The sequence below is a fragment of the Tenebrio molitor genome, chromosome X (genome assembly GCF_963966145.1).
Source record: "Tenebrio molitor chromosome X, icTenMoli1.1, whole genome shotgun sequence".
NCBI classification, from domain to species: Eukaryota; Metazoa; Arthropoda; class Insecta; order Coleoptera; family Tenebrionidae; genus Tenebrio; species Tenebrio molitor.
The window spans coordinates 5,687,008-5,703,295 of NC_091055.1; the positions used below are offsets into that span (position 1 = coordinate 5,687,008).

At 32.4% G+C, this 16,288-nt stretch overlaps 2 protein-coding genes across 7 annotated transcripts in view; one reads left to right on the forward strand and one right to left on the reverse strand.

The window, feature by feature from the left end:
• DIP-delta (Dpr-interacting protein delta) overlaps positions 1 to 10,126 on the reverse strand; it is a 103,628-nt gene extending 93,502 nt beyond the window's left edge. For 3 of the 4 annotated variants that reach the window (XM_069061379.1, XM_069061377.1, XM_069061375.1), the window contains exon 1: positions 9,507 to 10,126. In XM_069061379.1, coding sequence (XP_068917480.1) covers positions 9,507 to 9,582 — 76 coding nt within the window. In that variant the 5' untranslated portion in view covers positions 9,583 to 10,126. The remainder of the gene's footprint in view (positions 1 to 9,506) is intronic. The other variant, XM_069061374.1, reaches the window with a different exon arrangement.
• The window catches only part of LOC138140379 (uncharacterized), a 135,421-nt gene that overhangs the window by 109,907 nt on the left and 9,226 nt on the right, over positions 1 to 16,288 (forward strand). The window lies entirely within an intron of this gene.

A 16,288-nucleotide genomic window follows, 5' to 3' on the forward strand; every position in this document is an offset into this window, starting at 1 on the left:
AACGACTCGTTTGGTAAAAATTGGGGACAAAAAAAATCTTGGAAAACTTTTGCGAATTTTGCAAAATGTTATAGAGAAAAGTGTCATAAATTGGAGAGTTCTTCCACTTGAAATTAACACATTAAAATTAACACACGTATTGCAGGTACACCCTATACACCCACTGAAGTTATTTCAAACTGACCGAAGATTCGATTAAGAATAACTAATACTTTGTCTAGTATACCGAGTGCTTACAAAAAAAAAGAACATAAAATAAAGTGTTCAAACACTTAATATTTTCTACCTCTTAAAATTCACAACCTACAATCATTTTTATGGTCGCTGTGGTGGTTTTATGTAATACATGTGCCAGCTATTATTTTCAAATTCTTTTAAGATGTTTGGGAACACACCGCCGAATTTGTTAATTTTCCATTTTTGAACATCTAGGTCTCCTCAAAGTCGCATCAAATAAATTCGTGTCCTATATTTTCTAAAGGAAAATTTAAATTGAGTGTCTTTAAATATTGAAATCCAAATACATACTACTACAATAAATAGCATCATTCTTTTTGTTGATCTTCACATTTACCACCAAAAAAATTAAAATATGTGTGTGAAGAAGTTTTACAAAAACTGAAAATATCTAATAACGGTTTTTTAGAATTTTATCTACTTTTACTTTTAATAATGGATCATACTATTGAACTGTTTTTAGTAACTTTGAGCTTTATTATATTGGCAACATCAACCGTTTCACGTGAGGCGTCAAGGTAAAGTGTGAAGCTACGAAGTAAATTTAGTAAATATAATATTTCAAACATTTAGCACACGAATGAGAGATTTTATTGAATTTGTTTCACGGCTATTAAATTGTTTGTCTGTTACCAACCCACGCAAAAGTCCCTAGTCTAATATGAAAACTAGAGCAACCGAAATTTCAGGAATTAGTAAAGCAAAGTAGATAAAATAGTATATTACACTCGTTTAATAAGACGTATTATCACACTCGTTCCATTAAAGCACTCCTTAAACACATTCGTGTGATAATAAAGCGTCTTATTAAACTCGTATAATAATATACTATTAATTACCTTGGAGCAAAGTCTTACCTTTAGCGTCATATACTCCTATATTTAGTTATTTTCAACGTATTAGTGTTTCATTTGTGATTGATGTTAAATTGATATTTGCTTATTCTGTAATCAAGCGTGAACTTTTATCTTCAATCTGATTTGATCTGTTTTAATGCAATCTATTTTTAAATACAGTAAATAATATTTAATCGATTAGTATTATTTAGGAATATATTTTTATACAGGGTTATTCACGTAAAATGACGAGAATGATCAGGTAAAAATGCAACCCAAAAGGCAATTCACAAAGCAATCTCGATCCCTATTACATTATCCAGCATTATCATAATGCACATAAAACATAGACAGCTTTTAACGTCAGCCAAATGAATGTAAAGTTCTGACAGAAAAATACCTCTCTCAACAAAGTATAATTTAATAAGAATAATAACCGATTAAAATTACAAAAGTAATGGGTAAGTAGGATCATATCGATTCTGTCACCGTTCGAAAACCTTTTCAATACTAAATATGAACGAAAAATGCAACGACAGATATACCTTTCAAATTAATACAATACCTACTCGGATTCCTGATTTAATTTTTAAATACCAAAACACAATGAATACTATGTAAAGTGTATTTTGGGTTGCATTCTTACCTGGTCAAGCTCGTCATCTTATGTGAATAACCTTGTATATTGTGAAGAAATGTTTTTTTCATAAAATAGAGTAGCACATTTATTTTTATTTAATTCCCTCTATCTAAGGGAAAAATTTACTCCTTTACTGAGATCCATCAATACATCCCTCCCGAAATTTGTGACTGCCTATAGGCACAGGTATCAGGTTCCGGGAAACGTATATAAAAATCCTGTAACGATTTCCCAACCTCCACCTGTTGTAAAATTATGTGTGTGGCCCCTTTTACCATCAATTAGCAACCATTACGCTACGTAAAATCGATATAAGTACTTGGTAACGTAATCCTTCACTGTCTTAATATTTGCCCGAAATATTTTCTGAATAATTTTAAACACAATTTGACATATTAATCAGAACCAATTTTCAAAGCATTTATTTTCTGTTTTGCTGCCGTCACAAATTCCAAAAATAATATATTGATAATTTGAAAATTAAAAGCTTTTTACCATAACAAAACAAATAAGCTGTATAAAAATATGAACAGTGGGTTTAGCAGCTGACAAATAAATTAATTCAACTCATTTTACTCGGCTAAAATACAAAATGATTTTTTTTACGTTTTGTAGATTTTCATTAGAGGTGTCCTTGCTCAAGAGGAAACAGCGAATTAACCTAAAACTACAATCGCAAATTCAATTTTTTAATTACACCAATAATTTTAAGTTGATAATATGCAAGCACAGATAAGACCAAAGCGGTTTATCTGAATGCAACCGACGTTAAGCAAGTGTTTTTTTGCTTTGTCATTTTTCATACTTACAGTAATTGTTGTACGTTACGCTTCTCTGATATAAACACTGACATTGACAATAAAATTCTTCCACAAATCTAGTCATTTGTATTATTATTATCCCTTTACATGTTTTTACATTGGCCAAATATTTTTTCCTTTCAGTGTGTTAATTGAATCATAAAATTCAACGTTTGATTAATCATTGTACGTAAAAACTATTAGGCATGAGAACTATGCTATTACGAGTATATTCACTAATACGAACACAAACATGTAAAATATTTGTTAATTCGTTAAATGAATGATCAACAATGTTTTAAATACCAGCTGATTTTTACTTTTGGCAAAATTCAAAATTCCCGTATTAACGTTGAATAGCCAACAGCCTAGAGAGTCAAATAATTTACGAAACGTAATGACATCATCAAAGGTAATCAAATATTAACATGCTGGTATTTCCATTATCATAACTATGCAAGTGGTAAAAGCAAGCTGTTTTTTTTGTTATCATCGTGGCACATTTTATGCACTAGAATATTACAGTCTTTTACACAAATGAGGAACGTAATAGTTCCCAAAAGAATTTCTGGCAGCCTACTAACATAATATTATACAGAAAAGTTCAAGTATCGTACCCACATTAATGAACTTGGTTATAACTAAAACTTCCAGCCATCATGGAATTATTATCTATTTTCCAGAAACTTTTTGTTCCATCCTTGTCGCCTCCGTTGACAATAAGATATTTTAATGGCTTTCTCGGCCAACTATTTTCGTCGAGTTCTTATTTACAAGTATGCAGTTTATATTTTATTCTGAAAATGAAGTGTAAATCGTGATTTGGAGTTTCGTTATATATTTTTGTCATTAATAAAATATGTCATATGCTGCCACACGGTCTAATATTTTAGGCACGGGACCGCAAAAGTCCGGAAATAATGGAAAAAGGCTGTTGACATGTAATCATGGCAGTTCCACTAAAGTGCACCGTGCATGCAAAGTCATGATTAGCACTTTTCAGTTTTTTCATTTAAATCGTTTGCGATAAAATGTAGAAAACATCAGATATTTGAGATAAATAATTTATCGTCGAATATCGGTTTTGAAGTTTTGTAACTTCAATATTTAGTGGGTTAAAGTAAATCCCAAAAAGTTTTATAATGAATTTTTTATCGGCGACTTGCTCGACACCCATCTTATTTTATTTTGAAGATTTTTATCGCCCACTCAGATAGAGAGACCTTGTGTTTGCGTATTTTCGCTGCCGTCTGCATAAGAAGAAAAAAACAATATGTATTGTGTGAAAGTATAAAGGCAGTTTTTATGGCACCTTTGAGAGCATCTTTGAGTAAATTAAAATCTGATCTCTAACGCGATATAAATTTCCGACATTGAAGAATGAAAATAAAACCATATTTCCAGTCGGTTCGACATTTCGCCAAGTTATTTAACGCTCGTGTAAGTAGCCTCAGAAATATTTCAAAGAGCGACTTTTAAATATTTCGGCGACTTCGACAATTGATTGCTGACGTTTGTAAATAATTTTTCGGTTTTGTTCGATGGACGTTTAGTGTTTACGAGAGGATTGACCGAATTGTATTTTTTATGGGTTCAGTTTCATCAAAATTCAAAGCGATCAGATCAATGAATTGACATTGATAGGGCACGTCATATCAGATTCTGCGGAGAGAAAAATTGCCCTCTTTCACTTTTTATTCGGTACATTTTTGTCACATTTTTCGAAGATTGAAACAAATTTGAATCGGTAGATTTTGGCGGTGTTTGGAATGTGATCGTGAAAATCAGAAAAAATTTTACCGACCTAAAAATATGATTTTGGGGAGCCTCAAGGTATTAAATTAAAACCGCAGATGCTCGGGAATTCCGAGCACATTTCGATGATTTAACGATTAATTTCAATTTGAAAATTTTTGTTGTTATGAAGTGTAACAACGCAATCAGCGTTAACGCGTGAGGTAGGACATTGTATCAAAATCGGCACGGAAAAAAATTAAAAATGGAAAAAGAGATAGACAGAGCATCAATTTTCTGGTTGTTTTATGTAAACGGGGCGATAAATTAAAATTGTGTAATAAAACAGTTGCAATTTAATGTCGGAGCAGTTTTTAACTGGTTGCGGCTTACAAAGTAATTTTTATATATAGGGCTTTATAGCACGTGTCTATTTTAATAGAAACAATAAAGTTGCTTCAGGAAGCTAACCCTAAATTACTGGGAGTTCGGGAATAGCCTCGTAACATTCTAGACACCCGGACAATCTAAATAAATATGTTATAAGCATTACAAGGGACTTGTCATAAAACGCGGGCAACATATAAAGAATTAACTTTGGCGTACTTTCGTACATTTGTCTTACTTTGCAAAAAGTCGGAGTGGTTTCCTTAAATGTAGCATACGTTTTCACCCTAACTTTAGTTATTTATAAGGCGTGAGTGAAGTTATACTTCGCGATACTCACAGAATGGTTCGTTTCGAACCTATATAACCCTTTTATAAAATAGTCAATTTAATGAGCAACCGCATATATGAGGCAATATTAATAAAACATCCAGAAATATATTCCTAGTTTCTCTATATGTCAATCTTTATAGCAGCACATTTTTATTCGATCACAGTAAGGTTTATATCTGACATAAAATATATTTTACGAGTTTTCTATATAACTAAGAAAATCTCATCAGTTTTTGAATATTACAGCGACTTATCATTTTCGAAGTGTATCAATTTTAAAATGGGCGCAAAAAATGCTCTTTACCCTGGCTTAATTTAAAATTATTCCCATCGATCCGTGTGGGGTAATTTATAGTTGCATGTCATTCCTAAATTAATTTCATATATTAAGCTTAATACTAAATATAAATAAACCCAATTTCGTCGACTATCGATTATCCCATTACATTTATTTCTTTGTTGTCGATTAAAGACATTCGTGATGTTATGTTTTAGCTTCAAATGCAATAAATTCGTAAATTAATATTCAAAATTTTATTGCTTTGTTGCATATTTTTTTCATATTAAATTTATCATACCACTCACTGCCTTAAATTTTATTTGGTAACTCGTGTTCTTTTATTAAAGCGACTGAAGCACTTCGTAAAAGCGTCGTCTCCTCATAGTTTAACCCCGATATCTATATGATCGATGATTTTATGAAAAATGATACACGATTTTTCTTATCCCTTCAACCCTTCAACCTTTAAGAGCCTGCACTTCTTCTATTTGTCCTCTCAAAAATAACAAAAATCATTGTTTTTTTATATACATATTTTTCTTCCTTTCGACACGTCTAACAGACACTGCACATTATAAAATAGATTAACTCACCAAAACTAGTTTAAACAATTATTAGCATGGTCTAATCATTAACATATGTCTACTAATGATAAAGAGACTGAGAATGGCGACCTCAAATTGCACAACAAACATTAGTTGCTGCACTTACTTCGAGCTATTAAAATTAACCTACAATGAATAATAATAATAATTCGTTCATCTTAAGTACGCATTTGTTTCATCTGGAAATTTAAAAATCAAGATTTGATTTATGATTAATTTATGAATCGACTACGACCTCAACGATGCTAATGTAATTATAATAAATGAAAATTTTCTTAAAGTAAGATATTTATGCTAAAATTCAAACAGGCAAAACAGATCTTTTATGATAGGAAAAATATCAACAATATCAAATGTATTTAATTCAACGTTATATCATGCGTTCAAATGAAAACCTGAGGCGTTGGAAAAAGTAAACATATTTGAACACTCTAAAGTTTGAATTTACCGCCATTTGACACGAATGACATTTGTTTATGTCATATGTTAGGGTGCCCTTACATAGGTATTTGCTTCCATAATATGAATCGATAATTATTCTACTTTTAATATAAAACATTACAAATGTGAAAGAAGAAAGAAGAAAGATTTTTTTTAAATACATTTTAGGTTAGCTGCTCTAATTACAACCATCAATTTACACTTTAAAAAAGCAAAACAATTGACGGTTTCCAATGCTTTCCCAGCGCAGGATTTCATTTGAACACCCGATATTTTATACATATTTATACAATAAAAAATGAATTCAAAAATTCAAAATTTTCACCTGACATGACTTTTTAAAACTACATTTCACTAATCGAATTGTCTTTCAAAAATTTCATTTTAGAAATCTGCACATACTGGGTAATTAATTGTCGATACAGTGGCCAATATTTTTAAACATTTTTAAACTGTGATATTTTATAATGAATTGGGCAGAGGGTTGATTTTTGCATTCACATTTTGTTATTCCGTTAAAAGTACAACACGTAAGTGGTGGTTTTTTAATTATTACAAACGGCGATAGCACGCCTTATCTCCTTTTTTTTTGATAACTTATTACATAGTGCTGCATGCTCGTTTAAATTAAAAAATAATTCTAACCCGGTTCTTGGGGTGATTATATCTAATGGAGACAAATTTACATTTGGATATTTCACGAGATTTTTACTTCCATTCGTACTAACTCGTTCACATGAAAACCAAACTTTTTGGGGTAAGTTTAGTTACGTTTGAAACATTAATTATCGTCTTTAAGATGTTCTTGAAGAATTTCATTTTTAATTACATTTTCCTGATAATTTGTTCGATATCAATTTTGTCTTAATGCTACTAGTCAAACAAATTGAAATTACGTTTGTTCACGACATCTCCAGAAAACTACCAATCAAGCAGAGTTGCGTTTACTTTGAAGACGAGTGAATTATTGAAGAATTTATACGTCGGAATGGCGTCAGCCTATTGGTTCGACTAGTTTAAAGACAGTCTATAACATGGTTGATGATTTTATTTTTTAAATTAATTCAACAACCCCGTGTAAGCATCTTCCTGTGTATATACATGGAAATTAGTTGTTTATTCCCGTTGTTTGCAGTAAGCTTTCTGTGTAGCAGCCTAATTTAATGTAAATATTCATACAGAATTCACACTTGTTTTAGGAACTTATAGCGACCACCTTCATATTCAAGCTTTTAATAATATGTTAATGTCACACTTAAAAATGCGTAGGGAACGGTTTAGAAAGAATTTCTAAAATATTATGTAGTCACCGACATTATTTACCCCTTCAGAAATTTAATACAAATCGTTTTAGAAAGAATGTAAAATTCTAAATGTGTACTTCTTCTGGCATTTGCGGCTTCATTCCACAAGAGTTCTACAAACAAGCTTCATTTCAAATATCTGATTTATAAAACAAACACTTTAATAAATTTGTTTTAACAAAACGCAAAAAACAAACGGTATGAACTATTACTTTGTAAAATATGAAAAAGGCTCCGTACATTCAATATTTGTGTACCTACTTGTATTCCCTTTTCAATTTTTTACTTCCTTGTTTATTTCCTCCTTCACAACTTTATATCTGGAAATCCCATCTCTAGTTATAAAATATTCATTTCTCATTGCGAAATATAAAACTATAAAATTCGAGCAGAATTAAATTTTGAGATTTAGAAAGAGTTGAAATGTCTAGCTTCGTTTTATTATTTTTATTCGTAAATGGAATATTTAGAGGAGATGCAACATTTTTATAACACAATATTAAAATTAGATTTGGGATTCTACTTTAATTTAAGTATTTATGTGCCTTTAATATTCTTTACAGTTAGTAATTTGAGGTTTTTAATTATTAACGCATTCTCCAGGCGTTAGTCTAATGTAAATAAGTTCCGCAAAATCGGACAATTGTGAGAAGGGCGAAGGAAAATACCTTCACCTTTTCTTTATGACATGAAAGGCAATAAATTTAATGTAATCTTTGGTGAATTTGTTTCACGACTCATTCAATGTCATAACCGAAACGTATTTAAGTTTTCAAAGATGTAAAAGACAAATTAACTTCGTAATACCCGTTTTGTTTTATATAAATATGATTTACTTTTGTTCTTATTGCCTTTTCAGAAGAAATCTTTGACAAACCGAAAGACTGGAATGAATCATTCGGTGTATCATTTAACTCCTTATCTCAAATGTCTGCAAATGAATTTTATGGAGCAGGTAATATGCGTTCTCTAAAATTTTATATCTCCGGATTTACTTTTATCAATTTCAATTTATAACTTTTCACTTTATTTTTCATAAAAACTTTTATTATACTTACCCGAAAAAGTTTAAAGATGTACTTATATGAAACCGGCATTCGGTCATAAATGAAAATTTTACTTTTAAAAACTTGTGACAAGCGTGCTAAAAATTGTATGCTAGAGAAACTAGTTTGAAACCGTTGAATTTTAGACCGCCTCCGGCATTTCAACCTCAACAAGCCTTTAATTATTTCGTTCATTGTAATTAGCATTTTTACTCATTGCAATTTCAACAGAAAACAAATGCCGTCAAACGAATTAAATCACCGCTGTAATAAAAGCGGTATTCATGACTTATTTTCACCCGTTAACCCGTTACCGTTCTTGCATTTTTTTCAACCATAACCTACCTCACCGTGTTTAAACGATCTTTAACGATTTGATCCTCTAATAATTATATCGTAATATTCCCGTTAAAAATTCTTTTAGAAGTTACTCTGCGTCGTCAATTAGCACTTCAAAGGCACTAAAGCTCGGATGTAAAAGGGTTAAAGCTTAAGGTGTTTACAATTGTGTAAAATTTGTAGTCTTTCGCGTCGAGTTAAGAAAGTGAACGCGAAAAGGGTGCGAAGGTGCATGACGTTATCCCACTTAAAATTTCGTTCAGATTCAAAAAAATTACGGTCGCTTTGGCCTAAATTTGCTTTTGTTTGACGTCCCAGTTGTTGCTTTTGGAGTTCGTTAAAAGTCCAGAAACGGCGGCTAAACTTACAAGGTGTAAATAAAATGAAAATTGGTCACGTGGTAAGTGCCTTAATTCGCTTTTGGACGTTGGCGGTCGGAATTTGCAATTTAATTTATGCAATTACGAGCTGCCCTGTTCTCATCGTGATTATACCGGGCTGCACTTAGACCGTCGGACACTCACCCTGACTGATGATGGTGGCGATGTACACAATACCAATGGCGAGATACCGGTTGTGCTGTTTCCGCTTCATCACCATCGCATAAGTCACAAAAGTGTGTCCGCACCCTTAGAACCGATCCAGAACGGCGCCACTAAAACATGTGTCTGGTCAAAAAAAAAATACACCTCCGTTCGTTAAGACGAGTGCACAAGTGCGGAGCGTGAGCGTCGTCGCGTGCTGCAGCGTCGCGAATTATCCTGCGAAGGATACTGTCAGACTGCAACTGTGCGGAAACATGCGGACCGAGAATCTCATGAAGCTCAACTGCGCTGCCGCGTGCGTCTGATGCCACATGCTTTTAAGCTCGATCGCCAACTTTCGGCGTCAATCATTGATCTCACGCTATTTGTATATGACAGTCACCCTCGCTAATAAATCGCATCATCTCAGAACATCGCATGACCTTCCCACACCAAACACTACCGACACTCTCGCACCTGCACCGCCACCAGGCCTCGACTTTCAATTTTCCACCAATAATAGACACAACTACGGAGACGCTCCTGAGAGAGCAACACTCATACCCATAGCACTTCTCAAATGCACTGCACGAAACAATCTTCCGGACCCCTTTGCAACAACGTACGTACTCCAACTGCTCTCGCAGGAGGACATCAACTTCGCCCGCTTTCTAAAACGAATTTTATTTATTCATTTAATAATTCATCGATGAGTCAAATGATAAATGCACCGCTATTGTCCGTCACTCCATTCTACCCATCTACTATTTATTCCTACGATTTACAAAAATTATAATGTCAATTCCTCACTGACATATTCTGCAGATTATAACTTCTTACTCATTCCTAAACTAAACTTTCTTGCTTGGTCGAACTATTCGCTGCACACTGACACTACTTCTAATGTTCCTCGAGGAACTCAGTTAAATCTGTACCACCGATTTGCATATTCTATTCTATCTCAACTTGAAAATTAAAACAAACATTTATTTTACGACATGACTTTTTTCATAATATCATTTATTCAATTCCAATTATTTCATTCTTGCAAAAATCTCTCGACAACCCCACAATATACACTTCCGCAAACTCTCTAAGTCAGAATCTTTCCTCTCAGAATTGTAGGATGTACACTTTATAGTTAAACGAAACCAATATTCAGAATAATTTATTAAACTTTGTGAGTCTTGCGCAGTTGTCATGGAGCAACAAAGTAGAATTTAATGTGCCTTGTATTGTCAATATTAAAACCACTCTAAAACTGTATCCAGCTTTTAAGAGTTAAAGCTTTTAATTTGATTATTTTTTAATTTCTATTTATTAACGTTCGGAAATTAAACTCTAAAGAGGTGAAACGTATGTGATTAAGTTGTCTTCCGGGTAAGCCGCGATAGTCAAGCATGCAGGCATTTTTCATAGACCAACAACCTCAACGGCCACGAAAATCCATATTCAATACTGATGCTATTACCATCGAGAAATTTTTCGTAGAACAGATAAAATGTGCAAGATAATTAGCCGTGCCATCCTAAAATAAAAATATTTTTGTTGTATTTATTTTTAACTTTGATTACTATATTATTCGTTAAACGGACATAACGATCAAAAGAAAAGTCTGGAGCGAGGAGCAATGCAATTAGTACGCTTCAAGCTTCTGATTAATCAGAAGTCGCGCAAATTCTAAATGGGTTATAAAGTGTGATTAATTTTTTAATAATGTTTGCTAATCAAAACTGTTTTGGACTAAACTGTGTAAAATAGATCAACTGACTGATACGAGCAGAATTTTATCTACTTCAGAAACATATTGAATGTTCTCTGATAATTATAATTATTTTTTAAGGTTGATTTATCTACCTATTCATTTTTACTATTTTTCGTAACATACAGAGGATCATTAAATTGGAAAGTTGATTCCATATGCGAAAATATGGAGACAAATTCCGTAAACGGTAAACATGTGTCGGAAAATACTTCCTAAGGGAGCTATGCTTCTTGAAAATTGGCCCTTAAAAAATGGATTTTATTTATTACCTTAGAGATTCCTTGCTATACAATAATGAGACTTGCTCTTTGCTTTAATTTTAGTAATACCTACTACTTTATGTTACTGCTAAAAATAATATAACCGCAGAGGGCGCCGTTTCTCTTCATCACATTTTTGGGTTGAAATTTGCCAACAGAATGTAATTCTAAGAGAGAATAAAAATACTCTTGGTAATAATACATCATAGAACAAATCTTTTGAAAAATGTACAAGTATGTACTATGTAATTTGTAGCAGTACGTAAAGTTTCGTGGAGGTTAAAAATTTCCTTGAAGGTAAGTAAACATTTATAATGAAAAAAAATTAAATAAAGAAGGAACTTAAATTTATCGAAGATAAAATAACAAGATCTAATTTTTTTATCGGATAAATTTTTCAATTTTATTGTTGAATTTGGGTATTTTTATTCTGGTTATGCCCGAGAGCTTTAGCTCGAGGGTGTAACCTTTGAATAAAAATGCCCAAATATCAACGAGCAAAATTGTCTAAAGCAAAACTGTTTAAGTGAAAATTGGGAAATTTATGAGATATAAAAATTAGCTCGTGTTATTTTTGGCAAGATTAATTCCAGAATACAAAATTTTATTTATGATACCTACAGTTATTAAAAACACAATTATTAAAAATAATTTGAGAATCTGACAAGAGTAGCATGCAGTTTTAATCACTTTTGCGAGATAACAGAGTAGTAGGACGTTTTTATCGCGATAAACATTTTTGATTGGATGAAAGTAAGCGCTCTGATTGGATGAACACGTACGTTTGATATACGTGGAAATTAGTCGATAAAATTATTAAGTACCGAAATTGTTTACTTTAACTTTCCTCATTAATTAATAAAAAAAAATTTCTACTCATATAGTGCATATTTAAAGATTTATTGTTGTATTAGATACAAATACATTTGTCATTTGGAATAGTTTTAATTAAATGTAGTTTTAAAAAAAGATAAGGTATGATTGAAACACCGTCAAGTAGCTTGGTGCTTGCCTTTGTTTCTGTTAACGTATGGCGTAGCCTCATCAGCTGTCAAATATATCGTGGAACAGGAAGTGTAGAACGAAAGAGTGGAAGTGGACGACCATCAATATGAATTTCAGAAAACGTTGAAAGAGTTAGAGAAACAATATAAAATGAACCTTAAACTTCAATTCGTCATTTATCACAACAAATGAAGGTATGATCAAAATGAAGTTGTGCATTTGAAAGATTTGTCAATTAATGAGAGAAACGCGGGTTGATTGCCCACAAATTTATTTGAACACTCGTTACCTACATAGACATAGTTTGTCCAAAAGAAGTTTTCTTCGCATTTACAAGTGTAGAAACAACAAAATCAGAAAGACAACAAACATGTTATGCAGATTTGTTGTAGTCGAATCTACCTCAATTCTGAATCGCATACATTAGCAAGAGTTGATCGGGAGCTAACGCGTCTAATTATCAGCGAGGTATCGGACTAAACGGGAGTTCCACCGCCTCAAACTGTGGAAAAGCAACGAGAGAAACCCGGGATGGAAGCTTTTGGATTATGCATGTAGCCGCTGCATAAGACATGCTTGAGCTCGAGACGGCAATCCACATATAGTGGCAGTAGTGCTGGGCCATCAAACATTCATCCGGGTCACAGCATGTACGACCTATCCATCTTACGTTTTGTCGTCGCCCTCTGTTCTACTATCATGCGAACTAAGGGTAATAGTTCGCAGTTATGCTACATGTACATTTTTACCGAGCGCATTTGTCATTGTGCAATGTCACTTCTAAATAAGATCAGCCGGTAGAGTCTGAAAAGTCCCGAGTTATTCCTGCCGTTTCCACCGCACTTGCACTAAAGTCATAAACTCAACCAACCCCTCTCAACCATTCTCGCGAAGAAAGAGCTATGAATCACGCAAAATGCATATTGCCTTCTGGACACAATCTTCATAAGAGCCCTTACCGCACAAATACTTTTACTATAGGCTGTATTACCTAAAAAAAATATCGCAGAGATCTAGCCTGCCGCTTGTCTATTTTCCTGTGTCTCATCCTTCTTGCACTGAAAACAAACGCTCTTAAATTTATTCCCTCAAATACAATTTAGACAAAATAACGTTCCGCAAGTAATTGGCCTCTAAATTGCTCTGATATTATTTTCCTCATGATAACATCTAGTTTTGGTTCATTATCTAAATATCAGCTGCTCCGCAACCACAAGCTCATATTTTCACATGTTTACCGGAACAAATATCGGTCACTTTCTATAACCCTGCGGTACGCCGTAACTAACAAATTCACGTCCTTTAACTATTTCTAATCTTTGTACAACATTTTCATGTGCTATAATTATACAGGGTGTTTCTGAAATAAGTGCATTAATTTTAACTGGTAATATAACTCATCAAAAGGAACAACTTTTCTCTCTGCCATTTTGGCGAAAAATGTTGCGTAATGGCTTAAAAAAATAGGAAAGATTTTCCTAAAACCGTTCATATCTCCAAAACTAAGCTACCTAAAAACGTGAAACAACCAGATTCTTACGAAGTGGATTTTTTGCTATACGGGTAGATTTATTTGAATTTCGATTTCTGCGTTAAAACACGTTTTCTGGATGAAAATGGATGTTTTTTTCATATTAGCGCTGATCTCAATTAGCCATTGCAGTATTTAGTGGCGTAGGGCTATTTTAGTGAAAAATTTCTCCAATTTTTTTTTGGAATTAAACATCGTTTTTCGGCAAAATGGTAGATAGAAAAGTTGTTCCTTTTGACGAGTTCTATTACCAGTTAAAATTAATGTACCTATTTCAGAAACACCCTGTATGTAAATTCTATTGACAAGTAAAACATTTTTTTGAAATAATATGTCCTCAAATGTTCTCCGTGACAACAATTTTATACAAGGTGATTCACGAATAATGTCTGATTTTGCGCCTTTATTCCTGCAACACAAATTATTCTCTCATAGAATACTTCACTATTTTTCAATTTGAATAAAATTTTGTGATCATAGTAATCCGATTTCAGAAAAATGAAACAATAGTGTCAATCAAATTTGTCAAAATAATTATATTTTTGTAAATAAATTAGACACTATTTGTGAATCACCCTGTATAAAATTGTGGTAGTCCTATACTAGGCTTTTTAGTCTCATCATATTTTTGTGTGTTTAATTTAATTTATAAACAAGATTTAAAAAATAATTTGCTAAAAAATGAAAATCGAATTATAAAATTCTGTGGGATTGGTTTATATAATCTATTAGAGTTCACGTACTACGCACAACTGGGAATGATAAGTATGACATAAATGGTTAAATAGAATAGAATTAAATTAGCGCAGCTGTCGATTTAAATAGTACACTACCAAAGTTTTGCAATTAAATTAATTTGACATATTCGATTATATCGCTTGGTGATATTTAAAAAAATATTTGACAGGATAATTTAATAATTTTTTAAACTGTCAATTATTTTTTGGTGCGAATGATTTGATCAAAGTTTAATTAGTCTTGTGAGAGTAAAAATGAAAGAAAGGATGTAGTCGGTTAAATAAAGCGTGAGAATTTTTCAGCTCGAATTGTGACATTTTTTAATATACTTAATTAATGGTGGCTTCCTCTTGTTCGCTGAAAGATGAGAACAAAGATATCAAAAAATTTATGCATTTAACTCCCATATATTTTTGTAATTTTCATGTGTGTTTGCTGTTTTCATATTCTTCTTGTTTTTATTTCGTACGTTTAACCCGACTGCAAATACGGAAAAATACCAATAGCGACACGTTTCCAGATAAACCACCATCGCACAAAAGATAGCTTGGTTTTAGGAAAAAAAAATTAAATTTATGGCATTATCCATGCATAACGAACACAGTAACTCATTAGGAGACATTTAAGATATTCCCCAAGCAAACACAAGGGGACGGAAGGAATATGAAATGAAAGATAAAGACAACAGATACCGCGACAAAATTAACTCGATAATCTTAACTGATCCTTGAGTGTAAAAATAGGTGACGATAGATTTTTATAAAGGGAAAATTGCAATTTAATTTATTGTTTAAATAGTGGTAGAATTGTAATATTTCGAGTTAAAAATAAAACATGTGGCGTTTATTTTTAGGAAACTACTTTTATGGTGTAAATTGGTAAAAGGTGTTTACAAGATGTCGTTTTCCGATTATTATTAATCATGGCGGGGTGAGTGTTCGCGTGCGTTTCGTGTCGGATAAAATGAAGTACTAAAAGAAAATTTTGACGTATTCATTAAATCGTGTTGTTTTTGCATGTAAAACGTGAATTTTTCAATTAGTAATTGGTCTATTAAATTTAATAGAAATAGTAAACTCGTGGTGTTCCAGTAATTTAATTAAACGAAAGTTGCATTAAAAAATAGTGTTTTGTCATTGGCGTACACATCATAATATCACTCATAGTTTAACTCGTAAACCTTATCCTGGCAATATACGGTCAAACCAGGTTGTAAACTCTTCATCTGTGCTAACTGAACTTTACGTTGTAGTCAGTGGAACATGCAGAGAGATAATGCGTCGTCGATAAAAATCTGAGTTATTTGCATAAAATTGTAAAAAAGTTCGATTTGAACTTTTTACCCCGCTGATGGGTCCATAAATTCTGAAACTAGATCAAACTAGTTTCAAAACAAAAGAGATCACTAATTGGTTTGCATAATTGAGAGTGGCCAATCAATACCCGACGAATTTTTTAAGTCGTCTGACTCATTTAAATGATA